The sequence below is a fragment of the Symphalangus syndactylus genome, chromosome 3 (assembly GCF_028878055.3).
Source record: "Symphalangus syndactylus isolate Jambi chromosome 3, NHGRI_mSymSyn1-v2.1_pri, whole genome shotgun sequence".
In the NCBI taxonomy this organism is placed as follows: domain Eukaryota; kingdom Metazoa; phylum Chordata; class Mammalia; order Primates; family Hylobatidae; genus Symphalangus; species Symphalangus syndactylus.
In genome coordinates, this window is record NC_072425.2 from 30764633 (window position 1) to 30778131 (window position 13499).

The 13499-nt window shown below is 56.2% G+C and overlaps 1 protein-coding gene across 8 annotated transcripts in view; it reads right to left on the bottom strand.

Moving 5' to 3' along the window:
* The window catches only part of COL27A1 (collagen type XXVII alpha 1 chain), a 158221-nt gene that overhangs the window by 41765 nt on the left and 102957 nt on the right, over positions 1-13499 (bottom strand). For 7 of the 8 annotated variants that reach the window (XM_055271342.2, XM_063636823.1, XM_063636824.1 and 4 more), the window contains 9 exons: positions 13018-13071; positions 7234-7287; positions 6693-6737; positions 6551-6595; positions 6196-6249; positions 5056-5109; positions 4115-4168; positions 2528-2581; positions 1040-1093 (listed from right to left, as the gene is read on the bottom strand). In XM_055271342.2, the coding sequence (XP_055127317.1) occupies positions 1040-1093; positions 2528-2581; positions 4115-4168; positions 5056-5109; positions 6196-6249; positions 6551-6595; positions 6693-6737; positions 7234-7287; positions 13018-13071 (468 nt within the window). The remainder of the gene's footprint in view (positions 1-1039; positions 1094-2527; positions 2582-4114; positions 4169-5055; positions 5110-6195; positions 6250-6550; positions 6596-6692; positions 6738-7233; positions 7288-13017; positions 13072-13499) is intronic. The other variant, XM_063636822.1, reaches the window with a different exon arrangement.

The following is a 13499-nucleotide window of genomic DNA, read 5'->3' on the forward strand; positions in this document are numbered from 1 at the left end:
TCTGCTTCTCCGAGGTCACCTGGAGAGTAGGTGGGTGAGAGGGGATACATGGTCCTCAGGACCCTGGGCTGGGGAGCTGACTTGCGCAAGGTGACCAGCCAGCCTCGGGGAAAGCCCACCTGTGGGGTCAGAGTCGGGCCCAAGACGGAGGCCAGGGACTGGCCTGGCTGGAGATGGGTCTGGAGAGTCAGAGGACAGTGCCCGCCTGCCCACCTGCAATTCAGGTGAGCTAAGGTGCCTCTTCAGAGTCCTGACATTTGTGGCTGACAGGAGGCTCTCAGGGAGCAGCAGGGTCGAGTTGGGCCAGCAGGCTTTGGCACCTGTGAGCCATGGGTTTGAATTTTGGATCCTCACTCACAGCCATAGGTCCTGAATATATCTATGCCTTCCTCTGAGCCTCAGCCTTTTCGCCTTTAGAATGGATGCATGGCACAGCAGAGCGAACAGAGGCTTTGTAGCCAAACGGGCCCAGATTTGGGTCCTGGATGGCCAGTTGCTAGCGGTGTGTCCTTGGGCAAGTTCCTTCACCGCTCTGAGTCTCAGTTTCCTCATCTAAAGACAGAACTTCCGTTGTCCTATGGATCCAGCTGGTAAAGGGCTTAGCGTTGTACCTGGTATGTGTGTGACTCGTCCTCCCTAAATTGTGGCTTATAAGTCATTGGTGGTAATTATTATTTTCCTGACCTTCTAGGATATTTGGAAGATAACAGAGACCGAAGACCCTGGCTCTGGGCCTGGGGTAGTGCCGGTGCTCAGGAATCACCCTTAGCCTAGAGAAGCTGATATTTTAAGAAGGGTAGCAGGAAAGACTGGAAGGTGGTGATGGCCCTAGTCCCACCTGAGCAGGTAGTGCAGAGGGCAGGGTGGGAGGTGGCTGCTGGACACTGCTGACGCTTCCCCACCCTGCTGTCAGTGGGAGCTGGAGCTCTCATCTCAGATCCCTATGGGAACACAGTGTTTCTGGGAGGAGACTTAGGTCTTGGATGGGAAAGCAATGCCCTGCCAGGGTCCCCAGGCCCTGCCCTAAAAGGGCACTTACCTTCAGCCCATCAGGTCCCATGGGGCCACTGTCACCCTCGAGGCCTGGCTCTCCCTGGAAAAGGTGATTGAGAAAGAGGAGATGTTACTGGGGAGGAGGCCCCGGTGTGCTTTTCCTTTCTTCCCCCTCCCTGGGGCAGGACACCGACCCATGGATCTCCAGGCAGTAGGACCCTGGGGGCCCTGGCACACAGTGGGTGCATGGTAGCCAGGGGCTGAGTTAGCAAATGAACAGGAAGGTTGAGGTGCCCACCCTCGGCTCTCCAGAAAGGGGGAGCAGACCCCCAAGCTACCGACAGCTCCCTCTGCAGGGTGATGTGGGTGGGGGCTACATGAGGTCACGAATTTAGAAGGTGCTTGTCATGGATTTGTCCTGAACATCATCTCTAGGCTGGTTGGCTGGGCTGCGGAGTGGCCTAGTAGTTAAAGACAGGCTTTGACATCAGCCAGATGTCAATGCTACTTCTTGGTTTCTCATTGACTGGCTGTTTGACCACAAGCAAACTACTTAGGTCTCATGGGCATCTGTTTTTTCATCTGAAAAATGGGGCTGACACCACCTTCTTCAAGGGTTGCTGTAAGGTATGGCGTAAGCGCCCCACACCTGGCAGCCATGTGAGATACTGTTACTGGAGCTGGAGTAAGCCTGCATGGAACTGCTTGGTGGAATCCCACTTCTCAGATGAGGAAAGGGAAGCCAGTCTTTCGACTTTTCTTCCCAGCAAGCTCGGGAATGACAGCAAGAACAGAGTCCCTGGCTGACCCTCAACCACGCTTGCCCTTCCAGTTCCAGAGATGCCCCTGGACAACAGTTCTTGAAATGGCCATCAAATTAAGTTTGGGTCTCTCTCTGCTTTTAGAATTCATCGCTGTTCAGAGTCTGCGCTGGAAAGGGCCTCAGGGGCAGTCAGGTGCAGGATGGCAACGATGTGCCAGTTGGGTGGTCTGTGCTCCTCTTGTACCCATGGCAGGTATCACTTATCAACCCGCTAGAATGCAAGCTCCAGAGACAGGTCTCTGTTACTCACTGCTGTGCTCCCTGTGCCTCGAGAAAAGTGCCCGACACACAGTGGGCACAGGATGCGTGCTCATCATTCTCTTTCCTGCCGAGACTCGACTGAACCTCAGCATCCTTCTTCTTCTTTTTTTTTTTTTTTTTTTTTTTTTTTGAGATGGAGTCTTCCTCTGTCTCCCAGGCTGGTGTGCAGTGGCATGATCTTGGCTCACCACAACCTCCAACTCCCGGGTTCAAGCGATTCTCCTGCCTCAGCCCCCCGAGTAGCTGGGACTACAGACCACAAAATGCCTTTCTCTACACTGTGGAAATGCGGGCCTACCAAGAGACACTGGGCGAGGCTGTAGACATTCATAGTGTATTTCTGTAACTGAGGAAACTGAGGCTTAGGGAGATTGAGAAAAGCCGGTCTCTTCCCCCGCTGCACCCATACACCCTGGGGGCTTTCAGGAAGAATAAATTGCTTCAACTTACCCGTTGCCCAGTGAGGCCCTGCTCCCCAGAGGTGCCCAGGGGTCCAAGGTCACCCTAGGAGAAGCGGAACAAAAGTCCATGAGGGTGGGTAGGGCCAGCCCCAGCTCTCGCCACCCCTTCCTGTTTCCACCAGCTCTGACTTTGGGGTGTGGGAGGAGGAGCTGGGGAAGGTCCTTCTTCCCAGGGACCACAGAGAAATCGTAAAACACCAACCAGAGCTCCTGTTCCAAGTAAGCCTTGTCCACGGACTTCTTCTCCCACGCCGGGACAGGAGGACCATTAGCACCAACACCACCACCATCATCCTATTAATAACTAACTGTACTGTTCTAAGGACTTTTGTTTTGTTTTGTTTTTTGAAACAAGGTCTCATTCTGTCGCCCAGACTGGGGTGCAGTGGGGTAATCACAGCTCACTGCAGCCTTGATCTCCCAGGCTCAGGTGATCCTCCCACCTCAGCCTCTCCAGTAGCTAGGGCCACAGGCATGCGCCACCATGCCCAGCAGATTTTTAAATTTTTTGTAGAGATGGGGTCTCACTACATTGCCCAGGCTGAGGACATCAGTTTTTATATTAACATATTTGACTTTCAAGACAGCTCTGCAAGGAAAGGTATTCTTTTAGAGGTGAAGCATCAGAGGCACTGGGGGAGTTCAGTAAGGAGCCCAAGCTCTTGCGAGACTAGTCAGTGACAGATTCAGGATCCGAACCCGGGCAGTCTGGTTCCAGGAGCCTTGGATGCAGCAGTGGCAACTATGTGACTTTATTCTTCCTTGAGAGACTTGAAGAGAAACCCAAACAATGAGGAAGCCCTAAATGAGCCGGAATAAATGTCACCTGCCCCCTGCATAAAGGCCCTAAAAGGGTCTTTCTCACTGGAGAATTTTCAAGCTATGCTCCCTGCTGGTGTCTAGGGGCACAGGAGGAGGGCAGAGCTCTGAGCCCCCAGCCCTGCTCCAGTGGAAACAATCCCGCTTCTATCAGTTTTCTATGTGGGGTGGTTTTCTTCATTGGTGTTTGAGCAAAGGATTTTGGGACTAGGCCAAGCCTGACAGCCCCAGGGAGTTTGAATGACAGGGAGACTTAGGCATGGAAGGGGGTGACTGGACTCAAGTCTCACAGCCCCTCTGCGGGCTCCCCTGGGCCCTGCCTCAACAATGTCCATGGGCTAGCCAGCATCGCTCATCAGCTCTGGGGCCTCCAAGGGGAACAGCGTCTTCTTCCAACAGCAGAATGGGGAGGGGGCTCTCCCCAGGGTCCATGTATCAATGGGTACCTGTTTCTCAGCAGGTAATGAGGGGCACTGGCACCGAGCTGCAGATGGTATCGCATGAGGCCAGGAGGTACAGCCACCCCAGCGTGGAGGCAGGGGCAGGTGCCCGAAAAAACATTGCCTGGCAGAGGGCACTGGTGGGGGCTCCACACTCCACTCTGGCCCTAACAAGGCCCCACTCCCCAGCCAGGAGCACAGAGAACCCATTATCCCAGCCACAAGAAAGGCCCATTTCTCTTCCATGGAGAGGATGTGGCCGCCATCTGGGAGCTGGTTTCAACAAGTCATTTTTCTTTTCTTTCATCCCACCTCACCTTCATCCCGGCTTCCCCAGGAAGGCCCGGTTCTCCCACTGCACCCGGCGGCCCCTGAAAGAAAACGCCATTGGTCCCTCCTAGAGCAAGAGCTGCCCCCTGGTTGTAAGCAAGGGGGTAACTGAGGCTCCGAGAGGGCAAGAGACATGGCCAGGGTCACACAGCACAAGAGATGCAGAAGTGGGAGCAGCCTGTAGCTTCTTGGAGCCTGGAGCTGGAACTAGGGGGCTGGGAGTGGGCCCAGGCTGGCTGAGCTTTGGGACTACCCAGAGGCTTCTAGAGCCTTCTCCCGCCCCACAAGTGTGGTTTACCACACTAGGAGCCCTTCGGCAAGCAGAGGGAAGAAAATTTCATGATTCACAAAAAGACGGGGGAGGAAGCCATTGGATGCTGTGTTTAGGGCCAAGTGATTCTAACCCTTCTCTCTAAAGCTGAGCCAGCATGAGGCGGGTGGAAAGCAGCCCTGAGTTATCATCGTGGGCATGGCTGCAGCCCTTGCATAAACCCTGGGGCTTGGTTTTTCCCTCCGGATAAGGCAGGGGTGTCCGAGGATCCTTACAAGTTTCTTGCTGCATGACCCTTGGGGGCTGGATTGACAGTCAAACCTCTGCTGGGGCAAAGTCCCAGCAAGGTCAAGGTTGGGAAGCATCCATGCTTCCAGTGATGCCCAAAGAGGCAATGCCAACCCCCACAAGGGTCCTGGCACCTCTGCGTCCCACCCAATGCCCCTGGACTAGGAGCCCAGCTCCTCAACCTATGCCACCAGGATGGGTCTACCCTCTCTGCCAGGGCGTCCACCCTTCTCTGAACTACATGGTACATGACCATCTCCCTGGGCCAGGACAGGGAACGGCAGAAAGAGGCTCCTGGGGAGGAGGAAAGGGAAGGGCGGATACATCCCCAGCAGCATCATGGGACGAATAAGGGTCTCTCACACTCACCTTGGGTCCCATCTCTCCTGGAGGCCCAGTTGGCCCCTGGGGTCCTTGAGGGCCCTGGAAGACAGACACACACAGACAGTTGGGAGAAGCCAGCCTGGGCCCTCTTTGGGATCTGGAGGGGTGAGTGAGGGAGCTGACCCCCAGAACCAGGGACTCTGAAGCACACCCCTAGTCTGCCCCAGCCACACCGAGGGTCCTGGTGTCTGCAGCCCCTCTTCACCACTGGTATCTGTCATACTCCCTCCAACACAGCTGCACACTCTCCTATCCACCCACCTAAAGCCCAGGGGGCCCTCCCTGATCAGAAACCTCCTAGCTCTTGAGTCTTGCTCATCTGTTGCCCCTGCCTGGAATGCTCTTCCACCTCGGATCCATGTCTGGAAACCCCCACCCCCAGCCAACCCACCGTTCAAAAGGGTGACTCCTTGGGCCTCAAGATGTGGGAATGCAGCAGCGGCCTTGAGGACGGGAGCCTCCTGTCCTCCCCTGCCCTGTGCAGAAGTCATCCTTCTAGCCCCCTGGAGATTCTGTCCTCTCCCTGCCACCTCTTGTAGCACCACTCTCCAGCCTCCTCATGGGGCTCCTGGACTGTCCCCCCACACCTGTCCTTCCAGGGACATCTTCTGGAAGGCAAGCTGATCGCCCTTTCTGCTTCAAGCCCTTCCATGGTTCCCTGTTGCCCTTGGGACAAAAAGCACAGCGTCCCCGTGGCCTTGGGTGACTGGTGCCTGCTGCCTCCTCCTGCCCTTTCTGAGGTCCTACTTTCCACTCCAGCCATGCTGGACTCTGCAGTTCCTGGTCAGCTTTTTCATTTTCTCTTCTCTTCCCTCCCTCCCTCCTGCCTTTCACTGTGCCAAGCACTACCTATACATTTTCACATTTCATGTTCATAACAGAATGGCAAGGCAGAGACAATCACCCCCATTTTCCTGGCCAGCAAATAGGCCGGAAGCCAAGTGAGCTGAGCCTCAAACTCAGAGCTCTTGGCTTAGTACTCGCCACCAACCCCAAGGCCTGGCCCACCGGGGGTTAGAGGCCAGGCATGGTCCCTTTCCAACCCTTCTCCTTATCTGACCACCTGGCCCACACCCCCAGGTGCCAGCAGCAAAGAGGCAGAAGAGGGAAGGGAAGGGCTCTTACCGGTTCTCCTGGGAGGCCCTTGGTGCCTGGGGGGCCTGAGGGACCCGGGATGCCCTGCAGAGACAAAGCAAAGGTGACCTTAGGCCCTCCATGGCCTTCTCTGCCCTGCCTTGACTTCAAGCAAGCCATCCTAGTGTATTTGGGTCCCCTCCTCCCACACCGGGTGACAGATGGGAAGGCTGAGACCCAGAGAAGTGGGGATGTGCTGGAGGGGCTTCAGTGCAGGGCGGGTGGCAACCAGAACCTTCGGGGTTTCCACAGAAGGACAGGAACTTGGTAAAAGTGGTTATTATCCACACCCCACCCCCTGACCAAAAGCCCCATGTAGAGATTTTCAAGAACTGGTGCTACTTACAGGAAAGCCTCGAGAGCCCAAGTGGCCTCGCTCACCAGCCACACCCTGGAAGCACATGTGGGGGTCATTACAGGCTCAGATCACAAAGCAGGGAGCAGGGAGGGGGCCTGCGGCTGGCCTGCTTGGCCTTGGCCTGACATACCTGCTGTCCAGGCTGGCCCGGTCTGCCCTGGGGTCCTGGAGGGCCCTGTGGGAAGCAGAGCACGTGAAGGTGGGAGAGGGTGCTTGGGAGGACCGTTTCCCAAAAAGGGACCCCTCCACATGGGAGATAAAAGGAACCCGTTTGAGGCCACGGAGTCTGCCCCCTCTCCACAGTGCAGATGGGAAAACTAAGGCCTGACAAGGGGAGTGGCTCGCCACTGTCACCAGCTGCTCCAGGTGGAGAACCAAGGACCCCTTCCTAGGGATGGGGCTGCCAGGGGCCTGGTAGGGTTTGGGGTCCGGGGAAAGGGTCTGAGGACGTGTATGATCTCCCTCCTCCTTTCTTGCTTTCTCTTTATTGGGCTTGCAGTGAGGGGTCAGGAGGAGTGGAAGGGCTGAGCTCTCAGAAAGAGCCCTGCAGCCTCCACGGGGCTCCCTTTGTTGTCCCTAAGGGGCATCGTTCTGAGGAGGTGTGAGCCTTGTTCATGATTCCTGACCCAGTGTCGGAGGAGTGAGGAAGGGCAGGCCCTAGGGGTCGGTACCTTCAGGCCCCTGGACCCTTGCTCCCCAGCTGGTCCGTCCGGTCCTCGGGGGCCCTGGAATAGGAAAACGGGACTAGCACACCGGACAGCAGGGGTCTCCCTCGGGCCGAGAACCAGGAGGGCGGGGCTGCTCCGAGCCTGGGGCCTTCCCCTGTGCAAGCCCCAGCCCCCTCCTCCTCCCACTTCCCACACACTCCCCACTGAGGTGGTGACCCTCGTGCAGTGCCTTCAAGACAGCTCTGCAGAGGCCGCAGCATGAGTAGACTCAGCTAGAGGCTGACGCTTCCAGAAGGGAGCTGGGGCACTAACGGCCCTGTTCAGAGAGACCTTGGGGGTCACCCAGCCAATCCATTTCACAGACATGGAGACTGAGGGCTGCAATTGAGTTACACGTGGCCATGTTCACACAGCCAACTCTTCAGACTCTGCTGCCATGTGCCCTTCCCAGAGCACACATGGGGCAGAAGCAGGTGTGTGGGCCACAGCCCTTCGGGGAAACTGACAGAGCAGGACCTGGGAAGAACCTGCATGTCCTTCCCAGATGTGTGGAGCAGCCCCATGTCTAGCCAGACGTACAACGAATGCAGCCCAGCTCACAGAGGAAGACTTGCCATGAGGCGGGGGCAGGAACAGGGCAGGATTGTGCACAAGGGGGTGAGAGTCAGGCTGCTGCTCCCTGGAGCCCTGTGTTCAGGCCTGATCCCTGACACAGGAGTCTTGGTCCCTGATTGCTGGGAGACCCCAGGGGCAGGTGGAGTCCACCCCCTATCCCCACTGCACAGATGGAAATACTGAGGCCCAGCCAAGGGAAGTGACTTAGCTAAGGTCCCTAACACATTAGCCGCTCTCATCCCCCATGTGGGCTCCACGCACTGCCCCACGTGTGTCCCCTCCAGGGGCGCTCCCACAGAGACGCAGATGAGCTGGGGTCTCCTGGAAAAGACCCGTGGAAAACAGAGCGGGCTGTGTTCTCTAGGGGGTCTCAAGCGGTCTGTGTTGGGAGGACAGGAGTGTCCTGTGGAGGAGGCCAGCCCATCCTGGCCCGGGAGCCCAGGGGACCAGCCCGCAATACTTCCCCAGATAAAAGGAACTGGGGAAGTGTCTAGGTCAGGGAGGATGGGGAATGAGAAAACTAAATGAAGAAAAATCATTTAAAAATCAAACAAGGAAGGCTGGGCACAGTGGCTCACGCCTGTAATCCCAGCACTTTGGGAGGCTGAGGTGGGCAGATCATGAGGTCAGGAGTTCGAGACCAGCCTGACCAACATGGTGAAATCCCATCTCTACTAAAAATACAAAAATTAGCTAGGCGTGGTGGTGTGCGCCTGTAGTCCCAGCTACTCAGGAGGCTGAAGTAGGAGAATTGCTTGAACCCAGGAGGCGGAGCTTGCAGTGAGCCGAGATCGTGCCATTGCACTCCAGCCGGGGTGACAGAGTGAGACTCCATCTCAAAAAAAGAAAAAAAATTGAACAAGGAAATTTTCAATGAATAATTGGGCCACTTCTCAGCTGCCTGGAGCTCCCTATGCTTCAATCCCACACTGCAGCCTTAAAGAGCACCCCACTGATCAAATAATCCTGGAACAGGGAGCCACCAGGCAAGGCCAGGACTCAGCTGGGAGATGCTGTTCTCAGCATCTCCAAGCCCAGGGCCTGGGGCCCATTGTGGCATCCAGCCCTAGGCACTGGGCTGCTCAGGAACTGTGTCTGGGGATGAGTGACTGCTCCTCACTGAGACTCAGTTTCTTTTTTCTGAAATGGGCACAAGAAATCTCTCCCACAAGACAGGAGGCGATGCTCACAGGCAGCTCAGTGCCTGGCACGCAGAAAGTGCTGAAGAATGGCTAGTTCCATCCCTGCCAGACTCTGCTGGGGAGGGGGCAAGCTCCCCAGAGGCAGGGACACAGGATTGGCTTGGGGAATCTGGGCTCAGTCCCTTCCTCAGGCAGTTCACACTACGCTGTGCAAAACCAGTTGAGAGTTTTCACAGATTGAAGCTGCAGTTTGATGAACTCCTAAACAAGCCATCTCTAGTGGGCATTACGGGGCTCAGGTGCCAGCCCTAGCCTGTTGCTGGTTTGCTGTGTGACCCAGAAAAGCCCCATCTCCTCTCCGGGCCTCAGTCTCAGGCTCACATGGACACTGTCACACCATGTCATTAGGCTTAACAGCTGTGATTCATGGGCACAGGCCTGGAGGAGCTGGAGCCACATGGGGTGGGGCCGTGTCAGGTCATGGGAGCTGGGACAGGGGCTGAGCTGATGGCAGATAACTGAGCCCTCCTGAGGGATGATCTCTGGCTCTGGGTTCTATCTCTCGCTGAGACATACACCTCCCTGGAAAGGGATAGCTCTGGGAGGCGAGTGGAGGCTCAAAGGTGTTGGGGGCTTGGCCTGAATCCCATAGCACCTTGTTTATCCCAGGAATCAAAGGCTTTCTGGGAGAAAGGTTAAGTCATTAAATAATAATAGAGCAGTAGCAGCCACCGCAGAAGCAGTGAAAGCTGTTATCCTCCTTTTGCAAGGAAAGAAACAGGCTCAGGATGATGGTGAACTTGCCTATGGTCACACAGCTAGGAAGTGGAGGAGCCAGAATTTGAGACCAAGTCAGCTGGACCTCCATTTTTTTCACCACTACCTGTCACTGTTTTTCAGAAAGGGAGTGAGCTCCCCATCACCGGGGGTATACAGGTCAGGGCCCAGAGGATCCTGCCAGGAAGGCTGCACACTGGGGCCTGGTGTTGGAGAAGACAATGTCTAAAATCCTTCTTATCTGAGAGAACTCACTATCCCAGCAGAGCACCAGACAGCCCAGGAGAAGCTGGCTTGGCTTAAGAGAGAGGAGGAGGCAGTAGTGGGGCCACCAGCCGCCCTGTCTCCCCAGCTCCACAGGGCAGAGAGAGGGGCAAGAGCAGCCGCACACTCTAATCCTTGCTCTGGGCCACTCAACAGTCCATCCTGCAGGTCCCCCAGTCCTGCCACCTCCTTCCCTAAATGAACCCAGGCAGGCCCACCCCCGCCCTGCCTGCTGGAGGGAAGCCTGGGTTGCTATCAGAGCCACATGTCTGCTCTCTTGTATCCGCACCCCGAGGAAGATGTCTGCAGGCACGCTGGGGACTGCCCTCCAGCCAGGCCTGGGGTCAGGCTTGGTGGGGAGGAGCTCCTGCCTGGGACAGAAAATCTGGCCAACCACAGCTCTTGTGAAAAAGGGGCCAATGAACAAGCGGGAATGAGCACACACCATCACATGCCGCCGCCGCCCTGCAGCAGGTTCAAGGTGCTCAGGAAGTGACTGAGTCACCACAGCCGGCCCACCAGCTTCATTCTGTTGCTGACCCATTTTACGGAGGGAGAAGTGAAGGCTCAGGGAGGGGAAATCAGTGGCCCAAGGTCCAAGACCCAAGAGGAAGAGCCTGGATTCAGGCAAGGTCAGCTAAGCTCTAACACCCACAGGCAGGGGAAGAGTAGGCCCGAGGCATTGCAATCTTGGGGTCCTTATGACCCCCTCGGAAGGAGGAATTAAAGTCTCTCACCTGAGCAGGTGGGAGAAAGGCTCTGAGAGGTTAAGAAACCGGCCTGGGGTTCCACAGCTGGGAACCGGGGGTGCTGAGACTTGCCATATGCCCATCTGACCCCAGAGTCCTCATTCTTTTCACTGGGGCTGGTGGGCCCAGGTTCTATCAGCATCCTCACCAAGAACAGAGCACGACAGCCTCCCTTGCCCCTGGCCATGAACTCTCAGTGCTCATTCTTCCTCGGGTGGGCTGTGGGGTGGGCAGCAGGGCCCGTCCTACACATAGGCAGGAAAGCAGGCAAGGCCTTGCAGACCTCCAGGCCCATTCCCCATGGCACATATGGGGAAACTGAGGCACAGAGCGCCACAAGGCCTTGCTAAGGGCACAGGGCAAACCAGAAGCTGATCAGGACTTGCCCAGAATCAAGCTCTTTCACAGGCACGGTGGGTGCCTCTGTAGGTTCCCCACCTTCAGTCACCTCCTCTAGGAGGTGGCGAAGGGCAGCCTGTTCGGCAGGAGACCCAGGGGGCCAATCTCATAGGTTGTGCGTTCCTGACAAACCCAGTGGGGAGAGGGGCTCATGTTCCTGATGCTCCCCTCCCAGCCCGGGAGACTTTGACGTGGTTGGAAGCCTGCGTTTCCTTAAGCAGGAATACATTCTTCAAGCCACTGCTGGGAAGGGGTGGTAGAGATGGTTGAAGGGAGCCCAGTGAGTTGAAGGGGGCCTCAGCCTCGTGCCTGAGGCAGGGCAGGGGGCCTGGGCTCATGCAGCTCACCCTCCAGGGAATCCACCTTCCTGGGGCAGGAGGGGAGGTACAGAGGATCTGGATGGAGCCTGGCTGCCCTTGGGCCAAGGCCCGTTTGAAGAGACCCAGAGGACATGGGCACCGGAGGGACCCTGCCGGGCCACAGGAATGCCTTTTAATCTTCCCTCTTCCAGGCCGGCTGCTCAGGCCATCTGGTTTGGGGGAAATTGTAAAACCACTTGAAATCCAGCCAAGAGGAGAATAATAATCACAGATCCCCCGTATGGAGCTTGGATATCAGGCCTGGGCTGCCGGCACCACCTGCACCATCTCACTTTCTCTTTACAATAAGGCTGCACAGCCCCACGCCTGCATACCTATTGGTGGCAGACCATCCTGTCAACCCTCCCTGTGTGATTGAAAATAAGGCTGAATTCAGTATGCAAATGAGCCAGATTCCCTGGGTTCAAATCCCAGCTCTGCCACTTTTTAGCTGTGCAACTTGAGCTAAGTGACTCAACCTCTCTGTGCCTCTCTGGGAGTGGAGTGGAGGCTCAGAGATGTTCAGGGCTTGGGCTGAATCACATAGCACCTAGTTTATCCCAGGAATCAAAGGTTTTCTTGGAGAAAGGTTAAGTAATCCAATAATAAAATAATAATAAAATGGGAATGAGAATAGCACCTACATGACAGGGTAGTGTTGAGGATTAAATGAGTTAATGTGTGTGACAGACAGTGTGTGGCATAGAGTAAGTGCTGGTGATTACTCCCAGTGACCGTGCTCAGGGCAGCCCTGTTTAAAACCCCCTGCAGCCTCCCAATGCCCTTGGAGTATAGCTGTGGCTTTTGAGGCCCTGCCTCGCTTGGTGCCTGCTAAGTCCTGGCCCCATCCCTCTCCCTCGTCCATCTGTTGACCCTGAGGATCCCTAAGCATCCACCTCCTGTATCACCTTTAGGTTTTCCCCTGCCAGTCCCCTGCCAGGAAGCTGGCATCAGCTCAAGCACTGCCCTCTCCTAAAGTCCTTCCTTAGTACCCTGCCCAGGTGGGGTCCTCCTCTGGGCTTCCAGGCTGCTAATACTTCCTCAGTCCATGTGCTGATGACCCTGTATTTTATCACCTGCGTCTGCCAAGTGGTTTGATTCATTTGTTGACTGGCTCACAAGGGCAGGCAGGGGTCATGTCTGTCCTGTTCACCACAATACCTGCAGAGCCTCCAACAGTGTCTGCCAGACAGTAGGTGCTAAATAGGTGCTGGTTGAATAAATGAATGAACAAAGAACTGGTACCAGAGAGCCCGACTGTGCCTAGTGGATAGCAAGGCTGAGAAATGAGTTGGAAAGAGGGGTGGGGTCCCACCCCTAGAGCCAGGTCGAGGGTGAGCCTGGAACCTTACCTCGTGCTTTGAAAGTCACAGATCCCAGAGCTGGGCCGGGGGCAGAGACTGGGCAGTCTCTGGCAGATGGCCTTGTTCAAGTGTGCCCCCTCCCACCAGCATCAGCCCCCAGCAGCTGGGCTCGACTTACCCGACGTCCCTTTGCTCCCCTCATGCCTGGTGGGCCTCGAGATCCTGGAGGACCCTGGGAAGAGAAGAAATTTGGAGAGGCCCCTTTTTAGGAAGTGAGAGCAACACGGAGGACTGGGAGTGTGGGGCAAAGCTTGAAGGCCTGCAGCCCTCAGATGGGCATGTTCAGAAGCTGCCAGGGCCCCAGCAGCCTCCACATGGAAGGACTGGGCACCTGGCTCATTGGGGAAAGCAGCAGGCGAGCCACAGCCTCGAACACAGCCAATGCCCTGGGCTATAGGAGGATGGGCCTCAACCTTTCCTGGGAGTCTGGGGAGTGGGGAGAAGGCTCCCTGCATGGCATTTTCTTCCCCCTTTCCTCAAAATCAACAATGAGAAGATATGATGCCATTCATTCATTCATTTATGTATTTATTGAGAGAGGATCTCGCTCTGTGGCCTGGGCTGGAGTGCAGTGCAGCCTTGAGCTCCGGGGCTCAAGTG